The following is a 14,391-nucleotide window of genomic DNA, read 5'->3' as shown; positions in this document are numbered from 1 at the left end:
ACATAAGCTTTATTGCTTCACCTGCAAAACCAGGTTTAAAGAAGCCTGATCTGACTGTTTACGAATAACATGGAGCTATACGAAGCAGGATAGTAACGGTCCCAGCAACAGTAGGTGAAAAAAAACCTTTGTAAGAATAAATACACTGTCTCTGAGTCCATTTTCCCTAACAGTGAGAAGATGTGAAATTACTTTCTTAGAGGGAAAAAGAAAAAAAAAAACCAAAAGACTCCCACCTGTCTGCCCACTGCCATATCTAGCAAGGCAACACGACTTCCCCGAGTTCCCAATCTGTAATCTAGTGTCTTAACCTCAATATAACACGGCCCCACTGTCCGAAAAAGTTGCCAGATGAAAGCACTGTTATGGACCATAATTAGAAATATTATACGCATATGCAACATAAGCAAGCTATGAAATACAATCTTTATTCTTTGCATTGCATCTACCAAAAAAGGCAATGAACCAATTATTAATATATTAAGAAATCAGTACTCAGTTACCTTCGTAATTTTTACCACCGCAGGCTTGTATTTCACAATATAAGAATTTGAAAGCTAAGGGAGTGTAAATTAAAAACGCAAATTCATTGTCTAAGTTTTTCTCATAGCAAGCATCACACTTGGCAGATCTGTGATGGCACAACATGACGGACATCACAAAACACATCCAGAATAATACATTCTCTTTAAATCACTGGTTGCATGTTAAACAGAGGAAGACAATTTCTAACTTTCATCTATGTTTTTACATTTTATGACTGTAGTATTTAAGATAAATACTACTACTGTCTTTCTGCCTCAAAGTACTGCTTTCTTCCTAAGCCTTTGCACCATTTCTGGATACAAGAGGGGTACAGATATGAGAGCACCTATGACAGGCCTACCAGTTAGGATTACTCTTATAGATGTTACTGTTAGGAAGAAACCAAAAACACCAGTTAGATTTTTTTGCTAGTTCTCATTCTCTTTCATGCTCCCTCTGCTCCCCTGCTATTAAAAAGAAAAAAAAACAAAAACAAAAACCCACAAACTTCACAAAAAACCTATCCCAGTGCCCCAAAATAAAAGCAAAAAAGAAAAAAAAAATTAAAAACCTAGACCTTGACAGTCAAAAGAACATACTGTCAAACTATTTTAACAGCCTGGAGTCTTATGCCAGAAAGGGCCCTGACCATTACTTCCCATGCTGATTAAGGAAAACAGCAACTGAAGAACAACTCTGAATATGCCATACTCCTGTTAGCACACACTTGGTCACCAAAACCAGCATCTCCCTCAGATTAAGACTAGGATTTCAGATTCTGCTGAGCAAAATTGCTCACTTTTACGGAAAACAAAAGAGGGTAGGCACAACTGTACATCACTGTAGTTTAAATCTGGGCCTCTCTCAGTGATTCTGTCTTGTCGTAAGAATTATCACAAACCTTTAATCGCACTAAAATACTAATCCATAGTCTGTGGCATACCATTTGCCACTGCACCTACGTATTCTGAACAACTGCTGTTAAGAGAACACTTACTCCACTCTGATAAGATATACATTTCCTATTCCTCGTAGCAACACCATGAGATGAAATTCCTAAGTCATCAGCATTTGCTACGGTTCTAATGTACCCGCTTACTGAAAGAAGTTCCCTACTAATTATAAGGCTTTCTTTGTAAAAAGTAGGAGTTTCACAAGTATCAAAACTGTAACTGAAGCCCGGCAGGCAATGCAACAATAATGTGTTGAGCTCTGGGGTCCCCAACACAAGAAGGACAGGGACCTGCTGGAACGAGTCCAGAGGAGGGCCATGAAGATGACCCGAGGGCTGGAGCACCTCTCCTAAGAGGACAGGCTGAGAGGGTTGGGCTTGTTCAGCGTGGAGAAGCGAAGGCTCCCCAGAGACCTTCTAGTAGTCTCCCAGCATTGAAAGCAGGCCTACAAGAAAGGGGCAGTGGATTTAAAGTGAAAGAGGGCAGATTTAGATTAGATATAAGGAAGAAATTTTTTACATTGAGGGTGGTGAGGCAGTGGAACAGGTTGTCCAGAGAAGTTGTGGACGCCCCATCCCTGGAAGTGTTCAAGTCCAGGTTGGATGAGGCTTTGAGCAACCTGGTATAGTGGCAGGTGTCTATGCCCATGGCAGTGGGGTATGAACTAGATGATCTTGGTTACTACTCAAAAATGAAATACTGGAGGCACAGGAGCGAGCTGTCCCTGTGTGCTGGAAATCGAGCCGCCAGGGTAGAAAACCAGCTTGGATGACCAAGGAGATTTGGGAACACCTCAAAAGAAAAAGGGAAGTCTATAAGTCTTGGAGGAATGGGCAGGCATCCAGGGAGAAATACAGGGAGGAAGTTAGGGCATGTAGGGAGGGCAAAAGCCCAACTGGAACTTCGACTAGCCTGCTCTGTAAAGGACAACAAAAAGTCCTTCTATAAATACATTAATAACAAAAGGAGGGCTAAAGATTACCTCCAGCCCCTACCGGACACAGGGTGTATGTTAGTCACTAGGGATGCGGACAAGGCTGAGGTCCTTAATGCCTTCTTTGCCTCAGTCTTTAATAATAAGGTCAGTAGTTCCCAGGTGAGCTGGCCTATGGTGTCTGAGAGCAGGGAGGGAGAGCAAATCGAAGCTCCTGGGATCCAAGAGGAACGGGTCAAGGATCTGCTTCATCGGCTGGATACCCACAAGTCTATGGGGCCTGATGGTATCCACCCGAGAGTCCTGAGAGAGCTGGCGGATGTCATTGCCAAACCCCTGTCCATTATCTTTGGGCAGTCTTGGCTCACTGGGGAAGTTCCGCTGGATTGGAGGCTGGTGGATGTTACCCCCATTTACAAAAAAGGACAGAAGGAGGATCCGGGGAACTACAGGCCTGTCAGTCTGACCTCGGTGACGGGCAAAGTCATGGAACAGGTTATCTTGAGTGCTATTAATGAGCACATACAGGTTAACCGAGTGATCAAGCCCAGTCAACATGGGTTTATGAAAGGCAGGTCTTGCCAATCAAACCTGATCACCTTCTATGATGGGGTTTCCCACCTGGTTGACGAGGGAAGGGCTGTGGATGTAGTTTTCCTTGACCTCAGTAAAGCCTTTGATACAGTCTCTCATAGTGTTCTGGTTGCGAAACTGGTAACTGCTGGCCTGGATAGGCACACCCTCCTTTGGGTTAAAAACTGGCTGGATGGCCGGGCCTAAAGAGTGGTGGTAAATGGGGCTAAATCCGGCTGGAGGCCGGTCACCAGTGGGGTTCCCCAGGGCTCAGTGCTGGGTCCGGTTCTGTTTAACATCTTTATCAATGACCTGGATGAGGGGATTGAATGTACCCTCAGTAAATTTGCGGACGACACCAAGCTGGGAGGCTGTGTCGATCTGCTCGAGGGTAGGGAGGCCCTTCAGAGGGATTTGAACAGACTGGATCGTTGGGCTGAGGCCAATGGCATGAGCTTTAATAAGGCCAAGTGCAGAGTCCTTCACTTGGGGTATAAAAACCCCAAGCATCGCTATAGGCTCAGGGAAGAGTGGCTGGAGAGCTGCCTGGCGGAGAAGGACCTGGGGATGTTGGTTGACTACAGGCTTGATATGAGCCAGCAGTGTGCCCAGGTGGCCAAAAAGGCCAATGGGATACTGGCGTGTATCAAGAATAGTGTGACCAGCAGGAAAAGGGAAGTGATCCTGCCCCTGTACTCGGCACTGGTGAGGCCGCACCTGGAATATTGTGTCCAGTTTTGGGCCCCTCGCTTTAAGAGAGATATTGAGCTCCTGGAGCGAGTCCAAAGAAGGGCGACTAAACTGGTCAAGGGGCTGGAAAATAAAATTTCTGAGGAGAGGCTAAGGGAGTTGGGGCTGTATAGCCTGGAGAAGAGGAGGCTGAGGGGAGACCTGATTACAGCCTACAAATACTTGAGAAGGGATGGTGGGAGGTAGGGGAAGGGCTCTTTACATTAGTGATGGGTGATAGAACAAGAGGAAATGGGTATAAGCTTAGTCAGGGGAGATTCAGGTTGGATGTTAGAAAGAATTTCTTCTCTGAAAGGGTTGTCAGCCACTGCAATAGGCTGCCCAGGGAGATGGTTGAGTCCCCATCCCTGGATGTGTTTAAGAATAGGGTGGATGAACTACTTAGGGATATGGTTTAATAGGGATTAGGGACAGTTGGACTGGATGATCTCTAAGGTCTTTTCCAACCTAGAAAAATCTATGAATCTATGAAATCTTTGAGGTCACTTCCAGCCCAAATCATTCTATAATTCTATGGTTCTATTAACTCTTTAGCTACAAAAATCTTCACTCCTGGAAGTTTATCAGCCTGTTGTTTTATGAAATAAGAATTTAATTATGATTCCCATGCCATTTGTATGACTCAAAACCTGGGAACAGTTTTAATCACCTCAAAGAACGGGGAAGGAACTTTAAACAATAAATTTGTGGTGAGACAGAGGCTCTTCATATACAAGGACAGCACTGTGCTACTGCAAGGTAAGACATAGCAAATGGCAAACAAATCCACCACAGGTGAGGAAGAAGGTTACATCAGTTCTGATATTATAGAATCATAGAATAGTTAGGGTTGGAAGGAACCTCAAAGATCATCTAGTTCCAACCCCCTGAACCACAACAAGAACAAAAGTTACAAAAGTCCCACTCAACAGAGTTTTAATAATACATTTCTTCGTTTAAGTTCTCAATCCACTGCATAATTTCAGCTACAAAATATAACTACATTGTGCTCACATTCAAAGTCCATGGGAGACTTCAGTTTGGATGACACGCTTTTAACCACAGCATACTAAGTTGTTGTTTTGTTTTTTTTTTTCCACCAGCAGCACAGTAAAATGTTCCAATGAGAAGTTCAAAATACTGTGAATGGTAATTACCAGGTTTGAAGCAGAAAACTCATGCTGACAGAGCAGCTTAACCTTTGGTGTTGGCATCTGAGTAGTAAAGAAGTCCTATGGAAGGTCTCCTGGCCTCCCCTCAAAAGTAAAAAAAAAAAAAAAGTTTTTTAAAAAAATTAGTTTTTTGCATTTTACTGGCACTGTAAAATCCTTAAAATAAATTGGCTTATTCTAGCTCAACTTATTGTGTAAATGCTAAACAAGTTTGAATTTACCACTCAAAGAGGAACTGTATATTGATTTCAGAGCCATATAACATGGAAGCTAAAATGGCAGCAAATACAGGCTGTAATTCGAGTTTATTCTGCTGTTAATTTGGGGGCTTCCTCTAGGAGGAAATAAAGAAGCCCGAGTTTCACTGTGTTTCATTCTAGACCACAAACTGTTTGAATGACATCTTGTGGTGCTACTCAGTATTGCCATCTTCTTCCATTGTAACACTATTTATATTTATTGCCAATTCACAACACCAACATAGAATTCAACTGTTATTTCAAGAAGAGATCCAAACCATTTGGCCACAGGTATAGCTGTACTGTGGTTCAAAAAAAAAAACCTGATATAAGAAATTACCTATTTCCTTTTCAACCACCCCTAATTTTTCAAACTGAGAAACTTACTACCCAAAAAGCAAACTTGATCATTTCTAAGGCTAAACAGCAGAGATGTGAGGAAAACCACGATAACTGTGGTATGTTGTAAGGCTGAAAGCCACAGAGAAGAACAAGATCGGTTATAGTCTGACCAGCAACATAATTTAACTCATTAGCGATTGCTTTGCCACTCTCTCAAAGCACTTGCCCTCTGGATGGTTTAGGTACAGTCTCATGCTTCTCAGTGAGGAAACATACAGAAAAATGTAAAGTTAAAATTGAATAAAGCATCTTCCCAGTTCCTTGTTGTGAAACTACAGTGCCTGGGCAGTGCTTGAGCAACTCAGCACATGAACCTGTGAAACTGCTGCTGCTACCACCACCAGTGTAGATATGTAAACAACCTACATTTCAAAAGTTCTAACCAGATGGCAGCTAGTATGACAAAGCAGTTTGAAGAGGATTGTATTTAATATACTATTAATTATGTTGTCAGTATAGTTGTAGACACCAGTCCACCTAGCAACAAGAAAGGCCGTCTGAAAGGATGAAAAGTACCAATCTTGCAACCCCGCTGCATACGAGCTCTTCTGATAGTGCCCACACCTCCAATGCTGCAGGGGAGCTTCTGCGAGAGAAAAATCTTCCTTGATGGCAAAGATCCCTTTCCTGGAGATTGAGAAAGTGGCATCTGAGGTGGTGCTGCCACTTAAGTGGTTGTGTCAATTTACAGACTGTCTTGAGGCCAGTTGTCAGAATTTGCAGACATTTGCAGATCACTTTGCAGCATTTGATAGTTTTGAATGGATTATAGGAGAGTGAGAAGCAGTATTTTTAGCTTTCCTGAAACTGGTAGGAAAAGGCTTCTTTTAAAGATACCACCACAAAGGTGGTGCTGTCACTGCCAGAACCTACGTACATACATACATGTATATTTACATATAACTGCTCAATGTTTCAGAAACACTATTAAAACACCATTCCTCTTCTAGAGGATGCCAAAAAAGAAAATCTTTACACACCAAAGGAATTCTTGTTTTCTCAAAGTAAGAAAACTACCAGAGAGTGGCATAGAGAACGATGGTCTACAGAAAAGCAGAATGAAGAAAATCTGGAATTTCTTGCAAGTGTCAGCCTTGTTATAACAGTGTTACAGAAACATATTTCTAATGCCATTCAAGATGCAAATCATAGCAAGCATCTCGGGCAAATATACAACATAACAAACATACAGAAACCACAGTGAAGACCCGAAACTACAAAACTTGCCTTTCTAAGGAAATAAAGAAAAGCCTCAGAACATTTTTAATGAATACATTACAGAGAATCACAGCAAATCAACAGTTCATCGCTTGCATCCTCATATGTGCCAAGTGCATGGCAATAAGAATATATGCACTGTGTGTCACTTCCCATCAGATCTGACCAATTTCAGCTGGAGAAGTGCTCTGCAATAGCATGTGCATGTTCATAAACTGCATTTAGTTCCTATCTTGTATGGACTACAGGGCTCAGATTTTATCTTGTAGAGTCATCAGTTCATCCAAACCATTCATCTTTGCTGGCTTGTACATCCTACCAAAACTGGCATATCACCACTTCAGTGGGCATAGAGCCATTATAACAGATGGGGAAAGAAAGTAGTTGTGCCAATGAGCTAGTGGATGCACCAAGTTTGAATGTTAGGGCTGGAGCCTCCAAGAGTTTCACAAATGGCAGTCTATGTGCAAGCTTTCCATGACTGGTTGAGCAGGGTATGCCAAGGCAAAACTAGATCAATTTAAGACTCTAAGAACATCTCTGGCAGCTGTTGAAAGCAAGTTTTTAGCTCTGATGAATTTGGAAAAGTCTTCTGCACAGAGAATTGGGGAATGAGTATCTTAATGAAATCACCACCTTAGATCAGCTCTCTGCAAAACAGGCTTGCAAATCTCGGGGAAAAAAAAAAAAAGGGTTTGCAGCCCTGCCGAGTATTCTGATGAATAGCTCAACACAATGCATAAGCCAGATCTGCAGGAAAAAAGTCTAATAAATTACAAATGTATTTTGCTTGGCAGGAATACAGTTTAAAGATGCAAATCAGTAAAGTCGAAAATGTGTGTTCTAAATTTTGCCATCTGCTTCAATACTGTACCTATCAATTCATACCTACCGATGTTACTCATGTGGTTCACCGCTAAGTTTTTCCATTTGGTTTAGATACAGCAACAGCTAGTTTTATTGCTGAAATTGTATCATTTCCAGGAACCAAACATTATTATATTTTAATAGTACATGCAGGTAAATTTTGTTTACAACGTAATTAATATAGACAAAAATCCTCTGTCCACCTGTGATTAACTGTAGGCAGCAATAGCTGCACCCTGATGTATGCAATTCACACGGATTCTGTGTTACTAATTATCTCTCCAGGTTTTCTTAAAAGCTGGAAGGTGGTTAGACTTAGACTTTTCATCCCTTTACATAGAGCAATAGTATATAGCATAACTACAAAAATATCCTATTAACTTTGGTGACGTGCATCAAACAGTATCTCTCTACACTACACAGATAATTTTGACAGTCCTCCATGTAGGTAGTGCTTATTTTATGAATTCCATCAATTTAGACCATGAAGAAACAGTTTGAGGTCCACAGGCTGGATCCGGCTTGTCCACAAGATTTACATGACCCCTTGGCTCTTACCAATTTTCTGTTGAAAACTCCTCTTATGGGCGAAGACTTGTCTGTACACCATTTCCATTATTTTGGTGGCCCACAACCTAACACTTTCTCTTCTGTTCCAAATACGTGGGGCATGTGAATGATGCACATCCAGAGCACCTACAGTGACGTATGTCTGGAAAACATAACCACTTCACAGACAAGTGTCACGCTAGCTACCTGGACACACGAATAAACTTCTGAAGTGTAACTACACAAGTTGCATAAAGGAATAAAGGAATATCATACCTATCAGCTCATGTGACAAGTGTGGAAGAGGGAGAGGGCAAGGAGAGGGACAGGCACCTCCAACCATGCAATGGGGCCCATTCCACACAAGAACATTTAGATTGACTCATCTCAGACACCCAAGATCTCTTTAATTATACAGTTACTGAGCTATTTAACAGAACAAACACAAAATTTCCATCATCTGAACACGAGACCCACCTCTGACATATCTGAAGTGATCTAACCAACCAAAAGGCTTTTAAAAAGTAATACATACCAAATAAGCAAGTTATATTTGCCTCTTTAGTCCAGATTCAATACTCACAGAGAAAGCTAGCCCCAATCTCATATATTTGTTGTGAAATCTCTTATTCAAGAAGAGTTTCAGCTTAGTCAAAAATGGTAAGAAATCAGTTTCTTATGTATGTGTTGTACTTCATCATTTCTATAATAGAGTTTAGAAAAAGCTCCTTCCTTTCCTCGCTTCTTTCGTCCTGAACATCTGCTAGGTGTTACCTGACAGAGGCAGACAAAAGTTGTATTTTTACAGTATCTCTTTTTTCCACTGCATTGGATCCATACAATATACTAATGAGAAACATACTGTTTGCATATGGTGCATGCAACCTATTGCACTTCATTTACATAAAGATAACTATTTCAGTGATTATTTCATCTTTATTGATCTTCTAACAGTCAAACTTCCAACTTACTCAGGTTTAAGATGTCATCACAAGCGAAGTTTTTTGAGGCACTGAGATATTTTCAATACTGACAGCACGTGTCTCAACTAAACCACAACACTAACATGTTGAGAAAATACTATGTGCATTAACTGACGATTCTATTTGTAATTGAAAGCTAGTGAATAAATCATAGAATTGCTAAAGGTAAAAAAGGCAGCTTTAGTAAGAAGAATAAGACACACAGGCTTTTGACGCCAAGGCATGCTCAGAACTTTTAGATTGTAAGTACTTCAGCTGAGTATTTCTATTGAAACACTAAAACCAAAACTGTTAGGACAAATAATTTACATTAGGTCGACTTTACACTTCAGATTTAAGTCTACTGATGCTCAATTGAGCTTCTGTGCACAACCTGTCACAGGCCCCTCTATATAACGAATACTGCAAGAGCAAAGACAGTCTATCCTAATAAACGATTTGTTTATTTCAGAAGCATTCTGGCTTACTTCCTCTTCACAACAAACTGGAGAAGACAAAAAAACAGAAGAGAAAAGAAACTGGGATTTTTTAAAGAAAGCGTTTACAGTAGTATCTTGATATTTATACTTTAACCACACGATATTGTTCAGATTAACTGACAACAGGCAAGTGCAGGCCACTGGTCCAACGGTTACTGCAGCAACATCATGAGCTGTACATTATGTATCTGCCCATTTGCTGAGATGGAGTACTTCTTGTATCACAAGTAGGTCTAAGGAAGAATCCCCCTTCTTCAGCAAGAAAAAAAAGTTTGTCAAGCACTGAAACGCAATGATATGGGGCATAAGCATAACTAAGATCGTATTCAGCAGTGTCGAGTGACAATCAAGAGAGATCAGCAAACAAACTCCGAAAAGCCGTAACAGTAATTTTATCTTCACCAGTAGAACACCCCATTATCCCCACACTTTAATATGCAAGATATCCCCACACTTTAATATGCCGGACATACCTTGCACTTCTCTGTATGTCCAGTAGGGAGGGATCAGGTCTGCTCAGCTTAAAGAGCGCAAAACCAAACTACCAAAAGATACAGTGTCCTTCATCCAAGCTACAGTCCCTGTTCTAAGAAGATTTCCATTTCAGCTCTAAGGAAAGGAAATTTTGATTGCTTCTCAAGAGGAGGTTTTGGGCTATTAACAGTGTGGACTATACAACATACATGCCATATGCTTCATAAATGACTACTGCATTTTCCAAACAGACTGCAACACAGTCTGCTTTCCTAACGATAACCCTCACTTGCAGTCCACTGGCTTTCTCACACTACATAAATTTAATAGTCTTCCCTGCACAGTGCCTGTTCAACTATCCAATCCACACTCAGTGATAACCCACACAGGTCTGAATGATGGATAACTTCCTATTGCAACACGAACTTGTTTGTCAGCTAGAAAGACCACAGACATCAATGCCTGCTTTCCTCTCTAGCCTCTCCTTTAGAGGATGGATCTTCTTTTCCCTCTTGTAAGTCTAAGAGGAAGCCTGGAGGAGCCTTTAATAAGGTATGCATAAACATCACAAGCTACTCTGACTCTTCCATATTGAAAGACAATCATAGACATACATGTGTTTAAATCATCTCAGGACTCCAGAGCTATACTTCCCCCTGACCATTGGGTAGCCTCAGGCAGAACTAGTTACTTCAGCTTCTGCTGCTAATAAAACATAGATAGCCACACTTCACCTGCAAAACAGTCTGAAGCCTAGGATTAAATGAGTTATGCAGAGAATTATGGCCATGACCAGCGATCAGAATATGCCCTCTGGAAAAGAAGCAGCAAAACAACGGTTAATAAATAAAGTGCAACGTTGTTTCTATGGAAGAGGACAGAAGAAGGGTCCAAACAACATCACTCTGCTACAACACACAAGTTGGCAGAGGGGCATCCATGCTAAGAGCAGCAAAAATTTTAACTGAACAAAATGAATAAGTGAAGTATTTAGCAGATAGCAGGGGAAGAGAAATGTGACTCATCTGGCACACTGAGGAGGCCTATCAGCTGCTGTCTCAGAGAGCTAAGGATCAGAGTAACAGTGGCCTCACCTTGTGATTTACTTTGGTGCGGCACAAAAATAAACACATCAGTCGAGGTTTCTAAAGCATGGATGTTCTCTTTGTGCAGAACAATCAAGCTGAAGAAGTAGCGATTGATTTTCTACTGTACATGAGACCTTAGTTTCTGGTGCTTTTTATTTGTTCCTCTCACAATAGATTTCCAATTTGTTGTAGGAAACAAATCCAGTTTGCTAAACCTCCTGATACTTCCATTTAGATGCATTTTTTTCCTCTCCAATTCACTTTTCCGTTAAGGAGCTGTGAAGGCTTCCTGTGCCAGTGCACTTTGGCTGTTTTTTCCCCCCCCCTTCATTTCCTCATTTTGATTCCTGACCAAGAGACAACACTGTTAACACTCACCTCAAGCAGGCCACCCCACCACGATCAACGACACTCCCAACTAGAACTCCCACAAACACTTCTAAACACTTTTTTTTTGTTGTTAAAATAACACTTGAAGGTAAAATTAAACTAACGCCAGCGCGGATCGCTATCAAAACACAGAAAAAAAAAACAAAACAACGATAAGCAGTTTTTCAAACGCACCAGCAAAACAAAACAAAAACTTTACAGACTACCCGTTCCACTACGAACACCTCAAAAGTAAGCAAGCGAACTTTTCCGCGAAGTCACGAGGCGCGTAAACGCGGGCAACCGGGGCTCCGCTCGCTCGCCACGGCCCCCCGGGGCTGCCCCTGCCCGGGAGCGGCCCCGAGGCCGCCTCCGGCCGGCCCCCCGCCTGAGGGCAGGGTCCCGCCAGCACAGCACCGCCCAGACGCCCGCGGCACGGCCACCGCCCGCCCGCCCAACACCCCCGAGGGACGAGCCCCCGCCGCGTCCGGCCCGGCCCGGCCCGACTCAGCCCACCCTCCTCACTTCTTGATGTCGCTGCTGAAGAGCCCGAAGGCCGCGGGAGTCGAAGGGGTCGCTGTGGACGCCGCCTCCTGAGCCAGCTCGGGCGCCGCCTCTCCCGCCTGCTCGCTGTAGCTGAGCCCGTTGCCGGACATGCTGCCGCCGCCGCTCCCGTCCGCTCCGCCAAACTTACCGGCGCAGCACACCCGAGCCCGAGCCCTACCCCCGGAAGCGGCGGGCACGCGCCAGCACGGCGGGGCGGGCGGGTCACGTGGTGGGGGGCGGGGCCAAGCGGCCCGGGAGGAACTCGCCCGGCTCCGACGTGCCGCCGTTGCCACGGCAACGCGGCCCGGCGGGGGCGCAAGAGGGGCGCGAGGGGGCAGCCGGGCCCGGCCCGGCCGTCGCCGCTCCGCTGCCGTAACGGCCCCAGGTCTGGGGCCGCCTCGGGGCTGCTTCTCGTTCCAGCCCCGCCTCGCCTCGTACCGGCCCCGTCCTCCCTGCCCTCCCGCCCAGCGGCCCTTCAGGCCCCGAGTCGCCCGGCCTCGTCTGGCTTCCCTCCGGGGCAGCTGCGGGAGAACCTGTGGCTCCGCGCCCCCTGTCAGCGCCCGTCGGCAGCAGCGGGGCTGCGGCAGGAGCCCTGAGGCCTGACTTGCGCCGAGGTGGACGTGACCAGGCTGTTTGGGAGGCAAACTTTGCTTCCCAGCCCTCCGCTGTGCCGCGGGCACAGCCGCTCAAAATACGAAGTGTGGCCTATGGCATCAGCTCGCTCGCTGCATCTAGCAATCCGTGTTACGAAGTTACTTGTTTCCCAGTAAATGTCGATACTTCACTCTGCTCTCCGTGCTCACTGTTACAGTAGTAGTGGAGTAGCCTAGACGAACAGCAGCAGTTTACATATGGGAGGCCATAAAACATAAAAGGATAACTAGAAGTCGTCTGAGGAAAGTTTCTCCTAACTTCTTTTTGCAATCTTACCTTCCTACGCGCATCTTTCCTTACCGCCCCCCATCATCTGAGGAATAATCTGTGTTCATTAAAATGCCCTTCTATCCATCTCCTGACATATTAGTGTCATCCCGAGATGACATCTTTTCATCCCGAGAACTGAACTCATTTCCAAAAGGTTACAGTTCACGATCAATACTTTTTATCTTGCAGAGAAAAAAAGGGAGGAAAAAATGGATCATTATAACATTTTTCTGAAGCAGTTTTTTTGCTTGCCTATCTTTCAGCAATATATACATTATACGTTTCTGATTGAAATTGAGTCATTACCAAGCAAATAAACTTGACCAAAGGTGTTACCAATACCGGACTTACTAAGAGTGCGGGGCTGCTTTAAAGGCAGTTGTTGTCAATAGTTGCCTTCCATGGATGCCAACATTTCAGCTTGGCACAGGTTTTTTTGTTTGTAGACCTGTCTCTTGAAAGTCATGGTTTAGAGTATAGAAGTCTCAGTGTGAGTATTCTTGACCATCCTCACCATTTTACCTGTTGGTTCTTTAGACTTCCTTTTTGTCCTGTCCTTTGCATTGTTTACAGTAACAGCCACTGTAGTTTTCTTTCCCTTTAGGTGGAAACGCTCGTTACAACTACCATAAATGGTCACACTAACTGTCGATCCTCTATCGTAAACGTGACTTGAGGCAGACATCTCTCAAATCGTACCAAGTCAGACGGCATCCTACACCTGAGTTTTAAAGGATCAAAATGGGAGAATGGGATCCAAACCAGACAAAAAACGGCACTTACTTATCTCCTAAAAGTTTAAGACGTTTAACAGGTTCCCTGACCTACAAAGAGATCTGAGAATTCATATGAGCAGTCCTTAGAAATTGTCTCTGTTTTTCAAACCGTGCACTAATTTCAAAATGTAACAGTGATGTAACAGTGTATGATCTCATACATGGTTATGCTTACATGAAGGGTCCCCTGTCTTACATCTTTTTTTGTGTGTGTACAAGGCACATACAGTGTAGGAAGGGATAACCTACACTAGGCCAAGATCTTAGTTGGTGAGGTAGATCTAGTCTAGTTTCTTTTAAGGCTGCCTGCCTGTTCTTCTGAAGCAAGGAGTTTAAACTGCTTGCTTCTTTGTATAAATCTATAAAACATGTATTTACTGTTAGCAATAAGAAACATCTGAATTTCAACAAACTAACTCTTTTATTATTACATATATCACTTCAAAAATATTCTTAGAGGAAGGATTGATGGAAAAAGAGCAGCGGACTGGTAGAATATTTCAGAGAAATATGTCAGAGTACAAACGTGGAAAAGCAGACAAATGGGCTATTGAGGTGGATGATCATGGGACTGTGATATGAGAAGAGGAG

The 14,391-nt window shown here is 43.4% G+C and overlaps 1 protein-coding gene across 5 annotated transcripts in view; it reads right to left on the bottom strand.

Moving 5' to 3' along the window:
• AP3B1 (adaptor related protein complex 3 subunit beta 1) overlaps positions 1-12,210 on the bottom strand; it is a 176,755-nt gene extending 164,545 nt beyond the window's left edge. For 4 of the 5 annotated variants that reach the window (XM_086630039.1, XM_086630037.1, XM_086630040.1 and 1 more), the window contains exon 1: positions 12,080-12,210. In XM_086630039.1, coding sequence (XP_086486165.1) covers positions 12,080-12,210 — 131 coding nt within the window. The remainder of the gene's footprint in view (positions 1-12,079) is intronic. The other variant, XM_086630042.1, reaches the window with a different exon arrangement.
• Positions 12,211-14,391: the final 2,181 nt, after the last annotated feature.

The sequence above is a fragment of the Tauraco erythrolophus genome, chromosome Z (genome assembly GCF_009769465.1).
Source record: "Tauraco erythrolophus isolate bTauEry1 chromosome Z, bTauEry1.pri, whole genome shotgun sequence".
NCBI classification, from domain to species: Eukaryota; Metazoa; Chordata; class Aves; order Musophagiformes; family Musophagidae; genus Tauraco; species Tauraco erythrolophus.
The sequence above is the reverse complement of the archived record's forward strand: the minus strand, read 5'-3'. Positions and strand labels throughout refer to the sequence as shown.